The sequence below is a fragment of the Nicotiana tabacum genome, chromosome 18 (assembly GCF_000715075.1).
Source record: "Nicotiana tabacum cultivar K326 chromosome 18, ASM71507v2, whole genome shotgun sequence".
Taxonomy (NCBI): Eukaryota; Viridiplantae; Streptophyta; class Magnoliopsida; order Solanales; family Solanaceae; genus Nicotiana; species Nicotiana tabacum.
In genome coordinates, this window is record NC_134097.1 from 139699597 (window position 1) to 139722939 (window position 23343).

General features: G+C 39.3%; 1 protein-coding gene across 1 annotated transcript; it reads left to right on the forward strand.

The window, feature by feature from the left end:
• The first annotated feature begins 318 nt into the window (after nucleotides 1-318).
• LOC142172839 (chitinase 2-like) lies at nucleotides 319-1301 on the forward strand. The gene is given in 2 exon segments (XM_075236511.1): nucleotides 319-481; nucleotides 483-1301. Coding segments are annotated over 2 exon segments (909 nt in total). The 5' UTR covers nucleotides 319-329; the 3' UTR covers nucleotides 1240-1301.
• Nucleotides 1302-23343: the final 22042 nt, after the last annotated feature.

A 23343-nucleotide genomic window follows, 5' to 3' on the forward strand; every position in this document is an offset into this window, starting at 1 on the left:
GACTACAATTAAGGACCAGGCTATCCGTTTCTGTACACAGTTTAAATTTGGCATAGAAGGACTAGAATTTTGGCATACATGTCCAAAGAATACAATAATTTTTGGAGTCAAGCTGCAGATCCAAATCAGTGTTCCACTTCTGCTAATTAAAAAAAGAAAGATAATGTAACTTTTTACCGATTCAACAACTAGCTGAAACGGCAAACTAAAGGTAACAATTTTTAACTTTCCCTTGTGACTGATGCTTTAACATCCATCTATTAATGAACCTATATTTAAACTGCATACCATTCTAGCACACTAAGTTCTAATTAACAAATCTCAACTTCATGGAGTTCTCCAAAATTTTAATTTCAATTTGTGCTTTTCAAGCCTTAGTACTTTTTCTCTCACCAATTCATGCAACACCTGGAAATTCCAACATATTCAGGGAATACATTGGAGCAGAGTTCAAGAATGTCAAGTTTACTGATGTCCCCATTCACTAACGTCGACTTTCACTTCATTCTCTCCTTTGCCATTGACTACACTCCTTCTGCATCTCCCACCAATGGTCAATTCAACATTTTTTGGGACACAGATAATCTTACCCCTTCTTCTGTTTCATCCATCAAAACCCAACACTCGAATGTTAAAGTAGCATTGAGTTTAGGAGGAGACAGTGTTGGAGGAAGTAGCGCCTATTTCAACCCTTCTTCTGTTGATTCTTGGGTTTCAAATGCAGTCTCTTCTCTTAGTGATATAATTAAGCAATACAATTTGGATGGGATAGATATCGACTATGAACATTTTCAAGCTGATCCTGATACATTTACAGAGTGCATAGGCAGACTTATTACAACACTCAAGAATAATGGAGTCATTTCCTTTGCCTCAATAGCTCCATTTGATGATGATGAAGTTCAAAGTCATTATCAGGCGCTATGGAAAAGCTACGGTCACATTATAGACTATGTTAATTTCCAATTTTACGCGTATGATGAGGGAACTACTGTGTCTCAATTCATGAACTATTTTGCTACACAAAGATCCAATTATGAAGGGGGAAAGATGTTGGCTAGTTTCAGCACTGATGGGAGTGGGGGATTATCTCCAGATAATGGATTTTTCACAGCGTGTAGTAAGCTGAAAAGTAAAGGAGAGTTGGCTGGGATATTTGTGTGGAGTGCTGATGATTCTAAATCTAATGGTTTCAAATATGAGAAACAATCACAAGCATTGTTGGCCATATCCCACTAATGCTTTAATCTTTGTTGGCATTTCGTATGCAATATTGTAATGGTCATATAAATCTAAAGTTATGCTCCTCTTTGTTTGTACAAAATTATGAGTATTTGATATATACTACTATGTGGTTTATGAATATTTTGTGCTTAATCTGAAAGAGAAAGAAACGCTGATATTGATGAATAATTAGATAATGTCATGAGTTTAATTTTGTGTGGTTGACTCTTACAGAGTCAGGACCAACTGATGCTATGCTTATAATTAGTGTAGAATATTTGGTGGTATATCAAGAGGAAGGATCTATAAGATTGCAAAGGAGTCCACAGGCAAGTCCACGTATAGCCATTCTCAGGAATGCTATTAAAGATTAGTCAATACATATTTTGTCATAAAATTTTAAACTAATAATCTTAACTTCGAGACAATCCGGGACAATTTTTGTTCTGAAAAATTGAATTGAAAAGCTAAAATTCAAGGCGCACCGGCTAATTCCTAAATAGCAGCCCTTTAGAGTGGCTACCTAATGTCATTTCTACAAGGAGTCAATGGGACTAGGATAGCCCAAAAGTCCAATATAGTTAAGACGAAAGTGAGGTATAAATAACTTCAGCCCTCTTTCTCTTCCTCCTTCGTTTTCTTCTTCTTCTTCTCTCGGTCATAATATATCTCCAACCCGTTTTGCTTTTACAAAACAAATTTATCCAAATGCATTTATATCAGTTCTTTGAAGTTTTTTTTTATATTATTTAGCATAAAGATGAGACTTGAACATTAATTATAATTGTAATAAATAGGACCATGAATGAATTGAGGGATCATGTGATCGTAATTGTTTCCATTGTATTTTCCTGAAACAGTTACCATGTTGCTACTGAGTTGCAGGTAGTTGAAGTTCTAACAGAGTCCTGAAATTTTACAAATGAATTAAAGAACTTCAGCTTTAGAGCTGAAGTTCGACAGTTACAAAACAAAAACTTCAGTTCTAGAGCTGAAGTTTGCCAGTTACAAAAACAAAAACTTCAACTCTAGAACTGAAGTTTGTTAGTTACAAAATAAAAACTTCAGCTCTAGGTCAGTTACAAAACAAAACTTCAACTCTAGAACTGAAGTTCGCCAGTTACAAAACAAAAACTTCAGCTCTAGAGCAGAACTTCAGGTCCGCCTACTAGAAATGCTGAAGTTTTAGGCCAGTTACAAAACAAAACTTCAGCTCTAGAACTGAAGTTCGCCAGTTACAAAACAAAAACTTCAGCTCTAGAGCTGAACTTCAGGTCCGCCTACTAGAAATGTTGAAGTTTTGCGTGATTGCTTTTGCTACTTCAGTCTCGTATGCTGAAGTTATGCGAAAAAGCAGGTACGCTTGCAATTTTTTTTTGCAAAGCGGCCATAAGTTAAAACGTGACACAGAAAGCGGGTATAGATACAAATGCCCCAAGTGAGGTGCCAAAAAATTAAGCGAGGTCTTTGCATGAAATATTAAGAGAACTTTAGGCCAATAACTAATCCATATTCATACCCTTCCCATCCAATTACATAAGGGATTTTTACCTACATACACACTATTTAAAATTTTATTACGAAAAATGTTCATGTTTTGGTATTTATCCGACCTAAACACATTTTAGTTATAAAATATATACAATCCACCTTAAAAGGCTCTCAATCTATTATTTGTACCTTCAATCAACTGATTTAGTTACACCATTTTCCTTTTTTCTCTCATCTTTCCCCTCTTCTCTCCAAACAAGTGCAATTTAGATTATTTTATTACTGGGTATGCTTCATTCATATATATGAACAACATCCGAAACGACAAAAACCGGTAAAGAAAGTGAAATTAAAGGCAACATCAAGTTAGACAAATTCGATACATTGTCAAGCTAATCCAACATCAAACATTCAATAATACTCAAATGGATGCCAAATTTTTATACAAATTTTATATAATATGTCTTTTGTATATTTTGTATCTGATTTATACATAATAAAAATAAATTTCATATAATTAATAATATATTATACAATTTATTTACAATTTATCTACAACTTTCATGCATTATTTCTACGCAACTATATACAACTACAATAACATACCACTTAAATATAATTTTTATACAATATTATTCAACTTTCATACAATATTTAAATAAAAAAACATATATAAACAACAAAATACAATTTTTCTACAATTTTATTATAACTTTACTAAATTTCTACTGTATAATGTATGTCATGTCTTCTTCGTCTTCGAGTTTCAATCTGAAATTCAACCAAAATCAAGTCTAATCTTCATCAAAACACCTTCAAAATTGAGATATAAACTCCAAATAATATTCTCAATTATTTGCAACAACATTCAATCCAAACAAATAATGGTTTTTGAAAATCCAAATTCGAATTCAAAGCTTCAAAGTTTTTTAATGGTTGTAAATGGTGGAATTGTTGCTCTCTTTTCCTTTGCTTTACATTACTGGAATTAGGATTGAGAGATAGAGAGAGACGTAGAGAGAATTCCCAATTGTTTGCAACAACACCCAATTTAAACAAATAAATATATTTTGAAAACCCAAATTCAAATTCAAAACTTCAAAGCGTAGGCTGTCAATTGTGAAATTGATAGTCTCTTTTTCTTTGCTCTATATTACTAGAACTAGGGATTGAGAGACGTAGAGAGAGAGAGAGAGACGGAGAGAGAGAGAGAGCATGAGGGAGAGAGAATAAGGATGGGAAATAATTGATTCCTAATATAAAGGGATACTCATTTAATTCCTAAAGTGTATATAATTGGTAAATTTGTATATAGGAGGTAATTAAATTAAAGCTTGAGTAGGGAAGGTAATAAAATTTTCAATAGTGTATAGTTATGTAAAATATATCCTAGTTGGAATTAAATCACTCTTCTGAAGTAGCTTGATACCTCCTAGCTAGCTATCTTAAGTATTATTGAACTTTTTAAACTAATAGACAATTCAGACTTTCATGTATGAATCAGGACATGTTTCCTTTCCTAATTATATGAGCTATTATTGTACATTCTTCTTTGTCCCCGGCTTAGATAACAATTGGATTGTGGTTGTAGAAATAAAAGCGGCAAAGTTTGGAATTCTCCTAAGGGCGTTCAAAATTTTATATTTATAAATAAAAAATTATATTTGACCTATACATATAATATATTCAGAATAAGATAACATTTCGAATCAATATAATTGATATATTATTGAAAATATTTAGCAATATGACGGAACATGATTGAATAATCTTGATCAAACTGAATTGAACGGAATTCTTGGAGCAACCGTAAAGTTCTCTCTGTGTTACACCCTGCAGTATTACGATGATGTTACACTCCGCAGTATTATATTACGATGATGATATGCTCCGCAATATTATATTACGACGATGTTATACCCTATAATATTGTACGATGAATTTGTCGTGGGATAATTGACATTAGTTCAAGGACAAGATTATTTGGAGATTACAAGTATTATGCTATTTCAAGCAAGTGATAAGTAAATTCGTGAAGGTGAGAGGGGTAAGCGAATCGAAGAAAATGAGTTCTGTCGAAGTTTGACATTTTGAGATGAAATACGGTCTGAGCTATAATATCTGATATTTATGAATTAGTGCCACACAAGATACCACATGACTATGATAGTAAAGTATATTATAGTAAGATATATAAAGTGTGTTAAAAGTGAATAGTATTTTAAGTAATTTGAGATAACTCTTAATATGTAAATAATTAGGTAATAATTTTTAGTAGGAGATCAATTAAAAGATTGGATAAGGCCTACAAGACCCAACGTGACAGCACCCCCCATTTCAATTTAGTGACTCTTAAAGTTCCTACATAGGTGTCACACTTAGAAGATTAGGTGGATTAGTAATCTAATAAATGGGTCACGCCTACTAAGAGTTTTCCTACACTAGTAAGGTGTTTCATTTACGTAATAACTAAGATCAGGAATCCAGGGAGGAATTCATGAGAGATTTTCCTCAAAATCCAATTATTAGGTTTCCTCTTGAATTTCTTTGGGGAATGCTACAAGTAATTGAAATGGAAACAATTATGCATTGAGGAATACTTGTTTCATTATATAAATGTCGTAAGATTGCAATTGTCAATGCTCTGGTCATGATTTGATATTGCAAAGTTGTATTCTGGAGGTGGGATTACATGGAAACTGTTAAATTTTTGCTACAACATAAATGACATTGTTTGTTGATTCCATGCCAATGGGATAAACCATGAATTGCAAATTCTAGAAAAGCGCGGTACAATCTTTCTCAAGAATATCATACGAATTTTTTCCTAATTCGATCTGTCGTTACGTATTTTATCACAAAAGACGGGTGTTAGAGGAATTGTTAAGAGAATAGTATGTTAAGGCTAATCTTTCCTTATTTTGGCATGATCCAAGTAACGATACGTGAACGTAATGCTATTCCATAAATGGTTCTACTCTTAGCAGTTAAGGATGTCTATGTTTTTCATTCCTGTAAAGTAATATTCAAGCATGTCTAAGTATGTTCCTAAGTCTCTATTGAGGTATTCGATAAAGATGTTAACGTTCATAATATGGGCAGACATGCATATTTATTTACCACCGTGCTACGGCCAGTTGGGCAGTTACACATTTACCACCGAGCTACGGCCGGTCAGGCAGTCATGCATTTACCACCGAGCTACGGCCGGTTGGAAAGTTATACATTTACCACCGAGCTACGGCCGGTCGGACAGTCATGCATTTACCATCGCGCTACGGCCGGTCGGGCAAGCAGTTACCACTGATCAGTTGGGCAGTCATGCATCTACTACCAATTAGGCAATCATATAACTACCACCGTGTGACAGCCGGTCAGGCAGTTACCACTGATCGTTTGGGCAGTCATGCATCATACGATATGGATAATATAAATAGTCTCAAAGAGAAGCATTATATATGAAAGTATGATAAGTATGCATATACGGTGGCACTTCAGATATTCAGGTTGATTCTTATATGTCTTTAATTAATGTTGACTTATTGTTATTTTCAGTTCCACCTTACATACTCGGTACATTATTCGTACTGATGTCCTTCTGTTGGGGACGCTACATTCATGCCTGTAGGTATAGATAATCAGTTTGACGAGCCCTCATAGTAGACGAGATTGGCATTCAGCGAAGGATCAGTGAGACTCCACCTCATTCGAAGTGCAGCCGAGTCTATGAGTCACTATGTCAGAATTTTGCTATAGACTTATGGGTAAGCCGGTACCCTGTCCCATTTGATGTCAAATAATCTTAGATTCTTTGTAGACAAAGGTTCATTTTGTACAGTATGTCAGAGCCTTGACGGCCCATATACATTCATATTTTAAGAAAGATGATTCATTGATACAGTGTTTTCCCACTTATAGGACCCGGATTTTTCACCTCGGGAGTCGTGATAGCGCCTACTAATGTGAGCTAGGCAAGCCAATTATTGAACCATCTACCTTTTTACCAATTTTATTTTCTTTAACAATTACAAAGAAATAACATTTAGACAACGGAATATAACATAAGCGGAAGAAAACAATAAGCCATCTGAACATGAATGTCTATTACAACTGTTTGAGTCTCGACTACCCAGAACTGGTGTCACAGTTTCATAGACGGTCTAATAATACTACAAATAAAGATCTGAAAGAATTAATTACAACACTATTTCTGAAAATACATGTAAGAAACAAGAAAGTATATAGAAGGAGACGCCAAGGCCTGCGGATGCCTGCAAGACTACCTCGGGTCGCCTAATGATCAAGAATCATAAATCTCACTGCGGTCCGAATTCCATAGCATTGGGGTCTGCACAAAAAAGTGTAGAGTGTAGTATCAGCACAACCGACCCCATGTGTTGGTAAGTGCCTAGCCTAACCTCGGCGAAGTAGTGACGAGGCTAGGACGAGACTACCAAATAAACATGTGCATTTCAAATATATGTATAGCGGAAAAGAAATACGGAAATAAACAAGTAAAGATAGGAGGGGGAAACATGTTTCGGGGAAAAACAGGTAAAAACATAATATTAATAGAATATAAAGGAATCAAATCCAACCACTAACAAGATTAAAGAAAACAAAGGTATATTTCACTTTCTTTTCACATCTTGTTGCAGGCATGCAATCCGATCCCATTTCTCATATCTTGTGGCAGGCGTGCTACCCGCTCCCATTTCATGTATCTCGTGGCAGGCATGTCACCCGCTCTCATTTTATTATATCTTGTGGTAGGCATACCACCCGCTCCCATTTCATTATATCTCTGTTGCGGCGTGCAACCCGATCCACATATAATATTATTGCGGTGTGCAACCCGATCCATATATAATATTGTTGTGGCGTGCAACCGATCCATATACAATATTGTAGCGGCATGCAGCCCGATCCATATATAATATTGTTACGACGTGCAATCCGATCCATATATAATGTTGTTGCGGCATGCAACCCGATCCACAGATAATATTGTTGCGGCGTGCAACCCGATCCATATATAATATTGTTGCGGCATGCAACCCAATCCATATATAATGTTTACAATTATAACTAGAGTCTTGACAAGAGATCAATAAGGTCTACACTATCCCGACAAGGGATTCGACAGGATAAGCAATCACGTCCCGGCAAGGGAGAAACAGCTATAACCAAACTTGATACCACACCTAACTACCTCAGCTATAACCAAACTCGTTACAACATCTAACCACCTCAGCTATAACCAAACTCGTCACCACACCTAACTACCTCAGCTATAACCAACCTCATTCCGACACCTAACTACCTCAGTTATACCTATAATCCCTACCCAACACAAAGAATCCTCAACCTAAGCATTCGTAATATCAATTAAGAACACAATGCAAGGGAACCACAATTCAACAATAGCCCGGCAAGGGGGCAACATAATGATCTCTTCTTTTTCTCACTCTTACTTCACAATTCACTTTACAACTCGAGCCAATGCTCTAAAAGTTCAATTGTCACTTATACTTTCACAATTTTGCTATACAACTGTAACGACCCGATCGGTCGTTTTGAGCTCCGGCGCGTCATTCAGCAGTTTGAGGCCTTGAGCAGCTTCATCTCAGGTATATTGACTTGTGTGTATGGTCAGAATTAAAATTCAGGAAGTTTGGAGTCAAATCTAAATGGAAATTCTCATTTTGAAAGCTTAAAATTGAAGAAATGAACTAGGATTGGAATTTTGAGTAAACGACCTCGGAATTGGGATCCGAAGGTTTTAGCAGGTTCGTATGATGATTTTGTACTTGGGCGTATGCCCGGATCGGGTTTTGGATAACCCGAGAGCGTTTTGGCGCCTATTGTGGAAGATAGCATTTTAGAAGAAATTGCATCAGTTTGGCTTAAAATGCATTTCAGTGTTATTGATGTCCGTTTGGAATTCCGAGATAGGAGTAGCTCCGTATGGTGATTCTGGGTTTGGGACCGCGATCGGAAGTGAATTTGGAGGTCCGTAGGTCATTTTGGAGTCGTTTGGCTAAATATAGAAATTTGAAGGTTTTTGAGAAACCGGAAGTGGAAATTTTGCTATCGGGGTCGGAATGCGATTCCGAAAGTTGGGACAAGTCTGTAATGTCGAATGTGACTTGTGTGCAAAATTTGAAGTCATTCCTGAATGATTTTGGTAAGGTTTGAGACACTTAGTCTCTTTTAAGGAAGCTTAAGTTGGAAAAGTCAACCGGATATTGACTTATGTGTTAGAGCGCTCGAAATGCGAATTTTATGGTTCGTATAGCTTTGTTAGGTGATTTGGAACTTAGGAGTGTGTCCGGAATATTTTTGTGATGACCGGTGTAGAATTAAGCTTGAATCGGCAAAGTTAGTACTTTGGCGAATTCCGGTTGATAGGTAAGATTTTGATCCGAGGCACGGAATGGAATTCCGAGAGTTGTTGTAGTTTTGTTATGTCATTTTGGACTTGTCTGCAAAATTTGAGATCATTCGGACTAGTTTTGACATGTTTCGACATCGGATGTGAAAATTAGAAGTTTCAAAGTTCATAGGCTTGAATCCGAGGTGAATTTAGTATTTTTGCGTTGTTTTTGGTGATTCGAAGAAATAACTAAGTTTGTGTCATATTATGGGACTTGTTATTATACTTTGTTGGAATCCCATGAGGCTCGGACAAATTTTGGAAGAGTTTTTAGAAGATTTTTGCGAGCATAAATGTAATGATCTAAAGGTTCATTTTTAGTTCTAGAGATCCAAATTTGATTCCGAGACTTCCAGAATTTTGATAATGAATTATAGGACTAATCTGGAAATTTTGGTCTAATTTTATCAAGTCGCAATTGGGTTTTTGACGCGAAACATTAGTAATTGTTTAACGAGCGAAATGGATATCGCACTGGGCAAATGAGCTCCGAATTGAGTTTTGATTAAAGGGTTGTGTTCGTATTATTATTATTTTTGACTCATAGGAACAAGAATCGTCTAATTCCAAGTTCGTATGAAGGAGTTAGAGCCTTTTTAGTGAAATTAAAGAATGTTGGTGCATCAGGTCTGGTGTGGCACTTTTAGCGACCAGATTAGCACCTTTAGCGACCAGATTTGGGTCTTTAGCGACCAAATTTGCTTATTAAAAGCTGCTGCATTTCTGCTCGTTTTTTTTTACCTATTTTCTTGCGAAATAACACGGTTTGGGGCGATTTTTGAGCAAGAAATCTTGAGGTAAGTCACTTGTGATTATTTCTACTCCATAATATTGAATTATCATCGAATAATCCGACTAGATTACATGTTTTTTAGGTGTAAATTGGGGATTTTGGACCTAGGGATTTGAAAATAAGATTTGAAGATTTGAGGGGTCATTTGAACTCCGATTTTGGTAAATTTTATATGTACGGACTCGTGGCGAGACGAGGAATCCGGTGATATGACTTTCGTAATTTTTCGAGAAGTGAGCTCGGGGCTCGGGTATTGCCAACTTCGTGATTTTTAGCATTTTTCGAGTATTTTCGATTGGGTATTGTTCCCTTAGCATATTGTGATGTATTCGCTCTGATTTTGGTTAGATTCGACGCGCGTGGAGGCCGATTTGAGGGGCAAAGGCGTCGCAAGCTATAGATTTCACCGGTTCGAGGTGAGTAATGATTTTAAATGATGCATTGAGGGTTTGAAACCCCAGATTGCACAACATACTGCTATGTTGAGATGAGACACGCGTTGTATGACGAGTGCGGGGTCATTTACTATTGGGGATTGTGACTTGGTCCATCCCAGATGATATTTTACCGCGTAATTGATAAAGATTTATTGTTTTTCACTATGATTTGGGCTTATTGCTATATTTGGGCTTCATGCCAATTATCTGAAATCTTTTGTGAATTTACATCACTATTTTCCTCACGAATTGAAATATTATTTGAACTCAGTCCAATTGAATTATATTATTTTGTGAACTCAACTACATTTGTACTCAACTCGAGATTTAATGATATTTATAATGTTGTTGAGCTGGACACTATTGTTTTACTGATGCCCAAGAGGCTTATGATTATTTTCTGGACTGATTGAGGCCGAGGGCCATACGTGAGGATATGTTGAGTGATGTGAGGAGGCTTTCAAGCCTCGAGTGTTATGTGAGGAGGCTTTCAGGCCTCGAGTGTGATGTATGAAGGCTTTCAGGCCTATTGATATTGCGTTTGGGCTGTAGGAGCCCCTCCGGAGTCTGTACACACCCCTAGTGAACGCAGGGTACCCAGGTGAGTTGGGAGTGGGCCCGAGAGGCCGTTGCTTGTATGTGGTGAGTTGGGAGTGAGCCCGAGGGGCTGATGTTGTGTGTTGTTGAGTTGGGAGTGAGGCCGAGATCCTGATGTTGTGTGCTGGTGAGTTGGGAGTGAGCCCGAGGGACTGATACTATACTGAGATTTACATATTGAGACCGAGGGGCAAGCTTTTGATTTATCCTTACTATGGAAATTATTTGTCTTTACTGTTTTAAAAGAAGAATTATCTGATACTCACTGTTTTACTGTATAACTGATTTTACTGCTTGGGATAGCGCTATATTGTGTCGTTATGAGATTTCATGTTTTCAGTCGTTATTTATTTTTATTACTCACTGGGTCGGAGTACTCACATTACTCACTGCATCATGTGTGCAGATACAGGCAGAGCTGAGTTCGCTCCTGAGCACTGATTCTTTCCAGGCCAGGCGGTGACTAAGAGTAACGAGATAGTTGTTGACGTCCGCAGCCCCGTTTTCTCCTTTATCTTTGTTATTTATGATAATTCCAGACTTTGTAAAATATTAGTAAACTCTGTAGTAGCTCATGACTTGTGACACCCCGATTTCAGGCTGAGTTGGGATGGTTTTCCTTGTTCTATCACGTTTATTTCGCATTTAAGATTATATTGCCCATGATTTAGACTTATTCCTGCTAAGTAATTATAAAGAGATGTACTATTTTGTTGATTGGCTGGCCTTGTCCTCACGAGAGGCGCCATCACGACCGGGTTGGGATTTTGGGTCGTGACAAGTTGGTATCAGAGCCTACGTTACTAGGTCTCGCGAGTCATGAGCTGGTTTAGTAGAGTCTCACGGATCGGTACGGAGACGTCTGTACTTATCCTCGGGAGGCTGCAGAACCTTTAGGAAAAACTTCATATTCTTAAATTCTTAATCGTGCCTCCTTGATTCAGCTTGAAAAAGTAACTTTTACAGTTCCTTCCGCATATTCGTATGCGCGAACGAATGCTCAGTATTAGATGTGCCTTGATGGCTTGTAATTCCCCGATCGATGGGTGAGGTGTAATCTCTGTGAGTTTGATGTTAGGCCAGTCGGGAGGACTTGAGGCCGGATCATTGCCTATGGCTTGAGCACCGGGGTGCTGATTATGTGAGCAAGTGTTTTGAACTTATATGTTCGGTATTATCCCTATTAGTGGGAACGATGGATGGATAGCTACGTGATGAGTATGTTACAACTGCGAGATGTATCTATATGACTTGGAAGTGACGATGGAGACCTGTTGGATGATAGGTGGACTATTAAGTGTTTGATTTTTCATTGTGATACTTTGTCAAGTTGTGGATGTATTGTTAGGATGGTTTTGGTGATTCTCTGACAGGTGGATAGGCCCAATTACAAAGGAAACTTTGCCGAAATTTTTGAAAAATTTGGGACTTAGTAAAAAATAATTGTTGCCTAATAGTGGGCTTAACTGTTGTGTGAGTGAATGAAGGAGTGAGTTTAATCTCATCATGGTATTACGGCAGCAATAGTGTATATGTGTTGCGATCTATGGCTTCGAGCCAAGTTGGGGAGTTTGCTATTGATTAGATAATTGTGCGGTCATGTGCTATGTTGGTTCCGGTTCGAGGCATGCTGGCGAATCAGCTCTGGTTACGGAAATTGGTCTGAAGATGGAACGAGTGAGGGAAAACTTGGACAAAGGCTACATGGTGCTTTATAGATGTGTGAGAATCACAGTATGTCTTAAGTTGTCGTTGGTAAAGAATGCTCGGTGCATGGAGTAGGAAGATGTTTGGTTGTACTGGAATAAGGTCATACCCTGCGGTGTCAGAGTGCTAATGAGGCACGTGTGGTTATGTTCCTTGGATCAGGTGAATTGCATTTTGAATAAGAGTAAATGACTTGAGAGAATGGTTCTAATGTGTTCGAAAGTCGTGTAATAGTGGCTTTGAGCTAAGTGGGAGAGTCCCACCACTTACGATTGGGTTGCATGGTTAATTACCTGCGTGAATTCTGGTTATTAGCATATTGATGGGTTATTGCGGCTACGGAAAAGGACCATGAGTGGTAATTTGAGTAAATGAATTGTTGAATGCATGTTATGGTTAGCCTTATTGGCTCATGTTTAGACTTGAGGGAAGATTCATGATTTATGCCTCGTATAGGTGCAGACTTCGAGGGAAGTGATCCCGTTGGGTGCTTCATAGAGAGGGTATTCATATGTGATAAAATTCAGTGGAGTGGTTGCATTCGGGGCCAAGTCGGAATGGGTGGCTCTCAGTAACGGTCCTCATGAATTCAAAGGGCAAAGTGTGGTGCCTAATGATGTCGACATTATAGATACAGATAAGAATCAAGCTTTGTAGCAGCTTATGAGAAGGTGCCCAAAATGTTCTATAATATTTTGACTTGCGGTGTAGCATTTGGGAGATATGAAATGGTTCGTGGGATTTGAGACAGCATGGTCTCGTGATTCAAGGTCACTCCGGAGGAGTGCAGATGGAGTATGTTATGTGTTGAATGGAGAAGTATTATTTCCAAGGCAATTAAGGGTAAATTGGAAGGAGGTAGGTTGATTAGCCATAGTTGAATTGGCATATTGGTGTCAGTGATCAGTTCCTTCAGCGTGAGCAAGTTATGCAAGTGATTTGTGGCGGTACGTGTGAGGCTTGTCGGCCACCGTAATTGATTTTGTTCAGAAGCATTCTTCTGTTATGGCTTGTTATGTGGAGGCAAATCCCGGAAGGGTTATGGTGGCTTGGACCACTACTTAGATATTGGCATATTCGACGGTTATGAGAATTCGCCTGTATGTTGCTATAGTTCTCCCGAAGTAAGTTAAATGGAAAGTCTTATGTGATGAAATATTAGCCTATCGGCGGTTCCAGAGTTGTGATGGAAATCATGTCTATCATATATCGGCACGTGAGGTGCAGTGAGTGGTATGGAATTTGAAGTAAGAACCAAGGTCGCAGTTTGGTCAATGACTGTGATGTCACAAGCTCGGATGAGCAGGAAAGGAGTTCCAATGTTTTGAGTAAGATGGGTATTGATGTTAGTATCACCTGAGACCGGTGTTCTGTGAGAAAGGCTTTGCATCCTGGTTATGGATTCTTGATCACTTTTCAGCGTTAGTGTAGCCGGTGGTTTGAATGTGCAAACCCGTTAATTATTTCGGAAGATGGTGGGAGCTTGTCCCACAGGAAGATTGTATAAGTGTGACATGTAGTCACTTGATTAATTAGAAATTTAAACCAAGTATGAGGATTTTGGTAATATCATCCATTTGAGAATTTATGCTTGGAGGGCACTCTGCTTATTGGGTTATAGACCTATGAAATATTATTGGCCTAGCTTGGCACGATCAGGATCGACTTGAGGTTGGGGGATAGATTTAAATGTGGAAGTGAGCCTTCCGTCAGGCCAGTTGTGTTTATTTCAGCAATGCGCTCTTTATGGAAGGATAGTCGTGGTCTTATTTCGTGGTCAGATAATTCATGTAAAGATATATTGCGATGTATGAGTTGTGAGACGGCTTGGTAAATTCCTTATGTGTTGAGGTTCCGCTCAGCGGTGATGTTATATGAGCAGGATGGCTCTTGAGACTTAGATCATGTATCGCACCTCAGTTGTGCTTGAGTTGTAGCCTATAACGCTATATGTTTCCTTGGGAATGGTATTATGCACCTTAGTGTGTTTATGACCGATATTCGGTATTTGGATGTGATGAGCTATTCAGCTCGACGTGTATCTCCTTATGTGAGTTCTATATGTGGATCGAGTGGCACGCCGCCATGGGTATGTTGTTTGGATCAGGTTGCGCACCGCAACAGTGTGATGTTCAGTTCAGTGCCCATATTTGCTTTTATGTGTTCTGTTTCCCTGTTTTCTGAGGAAGTCCATGTTAGTGTGCGAGTTGAGTAGTTCCTCCCAGAGTTCGCCTTCCTTTTGTATCGCGTTCGAATTGGTAGCCCACTGGCACATTGTGGCATCTTGTGGGATTTTTTATTATGTCTGAGGTGACTTATTGCCTGAGCAGTTCGTACTGGGTGAGACGAGGTTACTAGATTTGGGGTCAGTGCAAACTGATTATATGAAGTATATTATAGAGCAAAGATCATTCTTTGGTTTGAGACAAGGTAATGGAACTTGTCAGGAGTATAGATCCAATGAATTGTTGATTTAACAGTTGATTATGAATTTCGGCACATCTCTTCAGTCGTATCGGTGTTGTAAAAACTAGATCAAGACCTATGTAGGTCATGAGATGCAATGGGAGCATCAGATTTGTGGAATTTCGACTATTATATTTAAAGAATGTTATTGTGGTCCTATGAGTAAAGTGATGCAAAGTCTGAATTCAGCAAAGTTATGCAGCCATGTTTGGGTACAGCGTGTGGATATTGATATGGTGGTCGTATGATGGAAACAGGCTTGGCAGGAAATTCAGGATGTTGGAATTGGACCTAATAGCTTATTTGCTTGAATAAGGGAGTATATCTACAGAGTTATCGAGCTAATGTGCTCAACTGAGTGGTGGTAGCACGGGAAGGTGCATGAGGTGTTAAACAAGTGATTTCAGACTACTTCAGTGTAGTTCTCAGCACGTTCGAGGACGAACGTATGTTTAAGTGGGGGAGATTGTAACGACCCGATCGGTCGTTTTGAGCTCCGGCGCATCATTCAGCAGTTTGAGGCCATGAGCAGCTTCATCTCAGGTATATTGACTTGTGTGTATGGTCAGAATTAAAATTCAGGAAGTTTGGAGTCAAATCTAAATGGAAATTCTCATTTTGAAAGCTTAAAATTGAAGAAATGAACTAGGATTGAAATTTTGAGTAAACGACCTCGGAATTGGGATCCGAAAGTTCTAGCAGGTTTGTATTATGATTTCGGACTTGGGCGTATGCCCGGATCGAGTTTTGGATAACCCGTGAGCATTTTGGCGCATATTGTGGAAGATAACATTTTAGAAAAAATTGCATCAGTTTGGCTTAAAATGCATTTCAGTGTTATTGATGTACGTTTGGAATTCCGAGACTGGGAGTAGCTCCGTATGGTGATTCTGTATTTGGGAGCGCGATGGGAAGTGAATTCGGAGGTCCGTAGGTCATTTTGGAGTCGTTTGGCTAAATATAGAAATTTGAAGGTTTTTGAGAAAATTCGACCGGAAGTGGAAATTTTGATATCAGGGTCGGAATGCGATTCCGAAAGTTGGGTCAAGTCCGTAATATCGAATGTGACTTGTGTACAAAATTTGAAGTCATTCCTGAATGATTTTGGTAAGGTTTGAGACACTTAGTCTCTTTTAAGGAAGCTTAAGTTGGAAAAGTCAACCGGATATTGACTTATGTGTTAGAGCGCTTGAAATACAAATTTTATGGTTCATATAGCTTTGTTAGGTGATTTGGGACTTAGGAGTGTGTCCGGAATATTTTTGTGATGACCGGTGTAGAATTAAGCTTGAATCGACAAAGTTAGTATTTTGGCGAATTCCGGTTGATAGGTAAGATTTTGATCCGATGCTCAGAATGGAATTCCGAGAGTTGTTGTAGCTTTGTTATGTCATTTTAGACTTGTCTGCAAAATTTGAGATCATTCGGACTAGTTTTGACGTGTTTCGACATCGGATGTGAAAATTAGAAGTTTCAAAGTTCATAGGCTTGAATCCGAGGTGAATTTAGTATTTTTGCGTTGTTTTTGGTGATTAGAAGAAACAACTAAGTTTGTGTCATATTATGGGACTTGTTAGTATACTTTTTTGGGATCCCATGAAGCTCGAACAAATTTTGGAAGAGTTTTTGGAAGATTTTTGCCATTTTGAGCATAAATGTAATGATCTAAAGGTTCATTTTTAGTTCTAGAGATCCAAATTTGATTCCGAAACATCCTGAATTTTGATAATAAATTATAGGACTGATTTGGAAATTTTGGTCTAATTTTATCAAGTCGCGATAGGGTTTTTGATGCGAAACATGAGTAATTGTTTAACGAGCGAAATGGATATCGCACTGAGCAAATGAGCTCCGAATTGAGTTTCGATTAAAGGGTTCTGTTCGTATTATTATTTGTGACTCATAGGAATAAGAATCGTCTAATTCCGAGTTTGTATGAAGGAGTTAGAGCCTTTTTAGTGAAATTAAAGAGTGTTGGTGCATCAGGTCCGGTGTGGCACTTTTAGCGACCAGATTAGCACCTTTAGCGACCAGATTTGGGTCTTTACCGACCAAATTTGCTTATTAAAAGCTGCTGCATTTCTGCTCGTTTTTTTTTACCTATTTTCTTGCGAAATAACACGGTTTGGGGCGATTTTTGAGCAAGAAATCTTGAGGTAAGTCACTTGTGATTATTTCTACTCCATAATATTGAATTATCATCGAATAATCCGACTAGATTACATGTTTTTGAGGTGTAAATTGGGGATTTTGGACCTAGGGATTTGAAAATAAGATTTGAAGATTTGAGGGGTCATTTGAACTCCGATTTTGGTAAATTTTATATGTACGGACTCGTGGCGAGACGAGGAATCCGGTGATGTGTCTTTCGTAATTTTTCAAGAAGTGAGCCCGGGGCTCGGGTTTTGCCAACTTCGTGATTTTTAGCGTTTTTCGAGTATTTTCGATTGGGTATTGTTCCCTCAGCATATTGTGATGTATTCGCTCTGATTTTAGTTAGATTCGACGTGCGTGGAGGCCGATTTGAGGGGCAAAGGCGTCGCAAGCTATAGATTTCACCGGTTCGAGGTGAGTAATGATTTTAAATGATGCACTGAGGGTTTGAAACCCCGGATTGCACAACATACTGCTATGTTGAGATGAGACACGCGTTGTATGACAAGCGCGGGGTCATTTACTATTGGGGATTGTGACTTGGTCCATCCCAGTTGATATTTTTACCGCGTAATTGATAAAGATTTATTGTTTTTCACTATGATTGGGGCTTATTGCCATATTTGGGCTTCGTGCCAATTATCTGAAATCTTTGTTGAATTTACATCACTATTTTCCTCACGAATTGAAATATTATTTGAACTCAGTCCAATTGAATTATATTATTTTGTGAACTCAGCTACATTTATACTCAACTCGAGATTTAATGATATTTATAATGTTGTTGAGCTGAGCACTATTTTTTTACTGATGCCCAAGAGGCTTATGATTATTTTCTGGACTGATTGAGGCCGAGGGCCATACGTGAGGATATGTTGAGTGATGTGAGGAGGCTTTCAGGCCTCGAGTGTTATGTGAGGAGGCTTTCAGGCCTCGAGTGTGATGTGTGAAGGCTTTCAGGCCTATTGATATTGCGCTTGGGCTGTATGAGCCCCTCCGGAGTCTGTACATACCCACAGTGAGCGCAGGGTACCCAGGTGAGTTGGGAGTGGGCCCGAGAGGCCGTTGCTTGTGTGTGGTGAGTTGGGAGTGAGCCCGAGGGGCTGATAATGTGTGGTGGTGAGTTGGGAGTGAGCCCGAGAGGCTGATGTTGTGTGCTGGTGAGTTGGGAGTGAGCCCGAGGGGCTGATACTATACTGAGATTTACATATTGAGCCCGAGGGGCAATCTTTTGATTTATCCTTACTATGGAAATTATTTGTCTTTACTGTTTTAAAAGAAGAATTATCTGATACTCACTGTTTTACTGTATAACTGATTTTACTGCTTGGGATAGCGCTATATTGTGCCATTATGAGATTTCATGTTTTCAGTCGTTATTTATTTTTATTACTCACTGGGTCGGAGTACTCACATTACTCCCTGCACCATGTGTGCAGATACAGGCAGAGCTGAGTTCGCTCCTGAGCGCTGATTCTTTCCAGGCCAGGCGGTGACTAGGAGTAACGAGGTAGCTGTTGACGTCCGCAGCCCCGTTTTCTCCCTTATCTTTGTTATTTATGATAATTTCAGACTTTGTAAAATATTAGTAAACTCTGTAGTAGCTCATGACTTGTGACACCCCGATTTCGGGCTGAGTTGGGATGGTTTTCCTTGTTCTATCACGTTTATTTCGCATTTAAGATTATATTGCCCATGATTTAGACTTATTCCTGCTAAGTAATTATAAAAAGATGTACTGTTTTGTTGATTGGCTGGCCTTGTCCTCACGAGAGGCGCCATCACGATCGGGTTGGGATTTTAGGTCGTGACAACAACTTGAGCCAACGCTCCTCAATGTTCATAGGTCACAATTCTTTCCACAAACTTTATACAACAATTAGAAATCTTCACCAAGGCATGAATGATAAAACGAAATCATGAAAATCACAATATAAGACTCACGGTCATGCTTGACACTAACGTATATATACTCGTCACCATGCCTATACGTCGTACTCAACAAGAAGTGAATAGCAAATAGGACACAACTCCTAATCCCTCAAGCTAAGGTTAGACCAAACACTTACCTCGATGCCTCGAACACAACTCAAGTTTCAACTATAGCTTTACCCCTTGATTCCACCGCCAATTCGCCTGTATCTAGCCACAAGTTACTTAATTACATCAATAAACGCTAAATGAATCGGTTTGAATGCATGAAAATGAGTTTTTCAAAGTTTTACCCAAAAAGTCAAAATCGCCCCCAGGCCCACGTGGTCAAAACTTGAGGTTCGAACCAAAATCCGATTACACATTCCCCTACGAACTCAAATATATAATTTGTTTTGAAATCGGACCTCAAATCGAGGCCCAAATCCCCAATTTTTGAAAAACTTAGGTTCTACTCAAAACACTCAATTTCCCCCATGAAAATCATTGATTTGAAGTTGAAATCATGTTAAAAGACGTTAATAATTGAAGAAAACTAGTTAAAAACGACTTACAATTGATTTGGAGAAGAAAGGTTGTTTGAAAAATTGCCTCTTATATTTTTGGAGTTTTGAAAAATGAAAAATATCTAAAAATCTCGTCTAAATATACTACCCTCAGATGCCCTGTACGGACCACACAAAATCAACAGCGGCCGCAGAGGCCTCCTTGTGTTTTGCAGTGACAGGTCTTAGTAGTTTGGCCATAACTTTCTCTGAAGATGTCCAAATTGTTATTTCTTTACCTTTCTGGAAACTAGACACGAAGGGATACAACTTTCATTTTTGAATCATCTCAAATTTCCTTATAGATCAAAATATATAGGCTTCTGAAGTCGGACCAGTGAAGTGTTCTTCACCGCGGACCGCACAAAAACTAGTGCAGCCGCAAAGGCCTCTTCGCGGCAGCAGTCCATATCATGCGGACCGCACTGGCCTGTTCAGAGGCCTTCCACTTCTCTGAGCCTGCAACAACTCTGTTTTTAAGACAAAGACATCCCAGAACCTACCCGAAACTCACCCTAGCCCTCGGAACTCCAAACCAAATGCACACAAAACCTCAAAAACATCCTACGGACTTATTCGTGTAATCAAATCATCAAAATAACATCATGAACATCAAATTAAACCTCAAGATCAATGAAATTTTCTCAAAACTTCTTTAAACATCAATTTTTGCAATTTAAGTCCGAATCACGTCAAATGACATCCGTTTTTCACCAAATTTCACAGAAACGTCTTAAATCATATATAAGACTTGTACCGTGCGCCAGAACCAAAATACGGGCCCGATACCATCATGTTCTAAGAAAATTTCATTTCAATTTTCCTTAAACAATTTCAGAAAATATTTTCCTTTAAAAAATTCATTTCTCGGGCTTGGGACCTCAGAATTCGATTCCGGGCATACGCCCAAGTCCCATATTTTCCTACAGACCCTCCGGGACCGTTAAATCACAGGTCTAGATCCGTTTACCCAAAACATTGATCGAAGTCAAATTAACTCATTTTATAACTAAATTGTTATCATTTTTCACAGATTTTCATATTTAAGCTTTCCGGCTACGTGCCCGGACTGTGCACGCAAATCAAGGTGACTCTAAATGAGGTTTTCAAGGCCTCGGAAACACAGAATTTAATTTAAAGCAAGTGATGACCTTTATCACATTCTCCACCTCTAAAACAACTGTTCGCCCTCGAACGGACAGAAGAAAGAAGTACCTGAGTCAGGAAAAAGATAGGGATACCGGCTTCGCATATTGGACTCGGACTCCTAGGTCAATGCCTTAGGAGGCTGATCTCTCCACTGAACACGAACAGAAGGAAAACTCTTCAACCTCAACTAACGAACATGCCGGTCTACAATAGCTACCGGCTCTTCCTCATAAGACAAGTCCTTGTCCAACTAGACAGTGCTGAAATCTAACACGTGGGATGGATAGTCGTGATACTTCCGAAGCATGGACACATGAAACACTAGGTGCACGGTTGATAAGCTCGGCGGCAATGCAAGTCTATAAGCCACCTCTCCCACTCGATCAAGAATCTCAAACGGACCAATGAACCTAGGGCTAAGCTTGCCCTTCTTCCCAAATCTCATCACACCCTTCATAGGTGACACTCGAAGCAATACCTGCTCACCGACCATGAATGCCAAATCTTGAACCTTGCGGTTGGCATAACTCTTTTGCCTGGACTGAGCTATACGAAGCCTATCCTGAATAATACTGACCTTGTCCAAGGCATTCTGAACCACATCCGTACCCAACAACCGAGCCTCTCCCGGATCAAACCATCCAACCAGAGACCGACACCATCTACCATATAAGGCCTCATAAGGAGCCATCTAGATACTTGACTGGTAGCTGTTATTGTAGGCAAACTCTGCTAAAGGCAAAAACTGATCCCACGAGCCTCCAAAGTCAATGACACAAGCTCGGAGCATATCCTCCAAAATCTGAATAATCCTCTCGGACTGCCCGCCCGTCTGAGGATGAAATGCTATACTCAACTCAACCTGAGTGCCCAACTCTTACTGAACTGCTCTCCAGAAATGTGAGGCAAACTGCGTACCTCGATCCGAAATGGTAGACACAGGCACACCATGAAGACGAAAAATCTGCCGGATATAGATCTCAGCTAACCTCTCGGATGAATTGGAGACTGCCACAGGAATGAAATGCACTGACTTTGTCAGCCTATCAACAATGACCCATACTGCATCGAACTTCTTCCGAGTCTGCGAGGGTCCAACAATAAAATCCATAGTAACCCGCTCCCACTTCCACTCAGGAAACTCAATCCTTTGAAATAAATCACCAGGCCTTTGATGCTCATACTTAACCTGCTAACAATTCAAACACCGAGCCACATATGCAACGATGACCTTTTTCATTCTATGCCACCAATAATGTTGTCGCAAATCCTGATACATTTTTGCAGCGCCCGGATGAATAGAGTACCGGGAACTATGGGCTTTCTCTAAGATCAACTCTCGGAGTCCATCCACATTAGGCATACAAACTCGACCCTGCAAAATAAAAACTCTATCATCATCTAAGGTAACCTGCTTGGCACCTCCGTGTTGCACCGTATCTCTAAGGACACACAAATGGGGATCATCATACTACCAAGCTCAGATACGTTCAAATAATGAAGAGCGAGCGACTATGCAAGCTAACACACGGTTGGGCTCAGAACATCCAACCTCACGAACTGATTGGCCAAAACCTGAACATCCAAAGCAAGCGGTCTCTCTCCGACCGGAATATAAGCAAGACTGCCTATATTGGCTGACTTCCTACTCAAAGCATCGGCCACCATATTGGCCTTTCTCGGATGATATAAGATGGTGATATCATAGTCTTTCAACAACTCCAACCACCTTCTCTGCCTCAAATTCAACTTCTTTTGCTTGAACAAATATTACAGACTCTTGTGATCCATGAACACCTCACATGCCACGCCATACAGATGATGCCTCCAAATATTCAACGCGTGAACAATGGCTGCCAACTCCAAATCATGAACCAGATAGTTCTTCTCATGAATCTTCAATTGCTGCGAAGCATAGGCAATGACCTTACCATCCTGCATCAACACTGCACCAAGCCCAATACGAGATGCATCACAATAAACTATATAAGGCCCTGAACCTGTGGGCAAAACCAACACCGGTGTCATAGTCAGAGCTGTCTTGAGCTTCTGAAAGCTCGCCTCACACTCGTCTGACCATCCGAACTGGGCACCCTTATGGGTCAACCTGGTCATCGGGGCTGCGATAAATGAAAACCCCTCTACAAACCAACGATAGTAGCCTGCCAATCCCAAGAAACTCTGGATCTCTGTAGTTGATGCTGGTCTAGGCCAGTTCTTGACTGCCTCAATCTTCTTCGGATCAACCTGAATACCCTCGACTGATACAATATGACCCGGGAATGCAACTGAACTTAACCAGAACTCACACTTTGAGAACTTAGCATATAGTTGACTATCCCTCAAGGTCTAAAGAATGACTCTAAGATGTTTCTCGTGCTCCTTCCGGCTGCGGGAATATATCAAAATGTC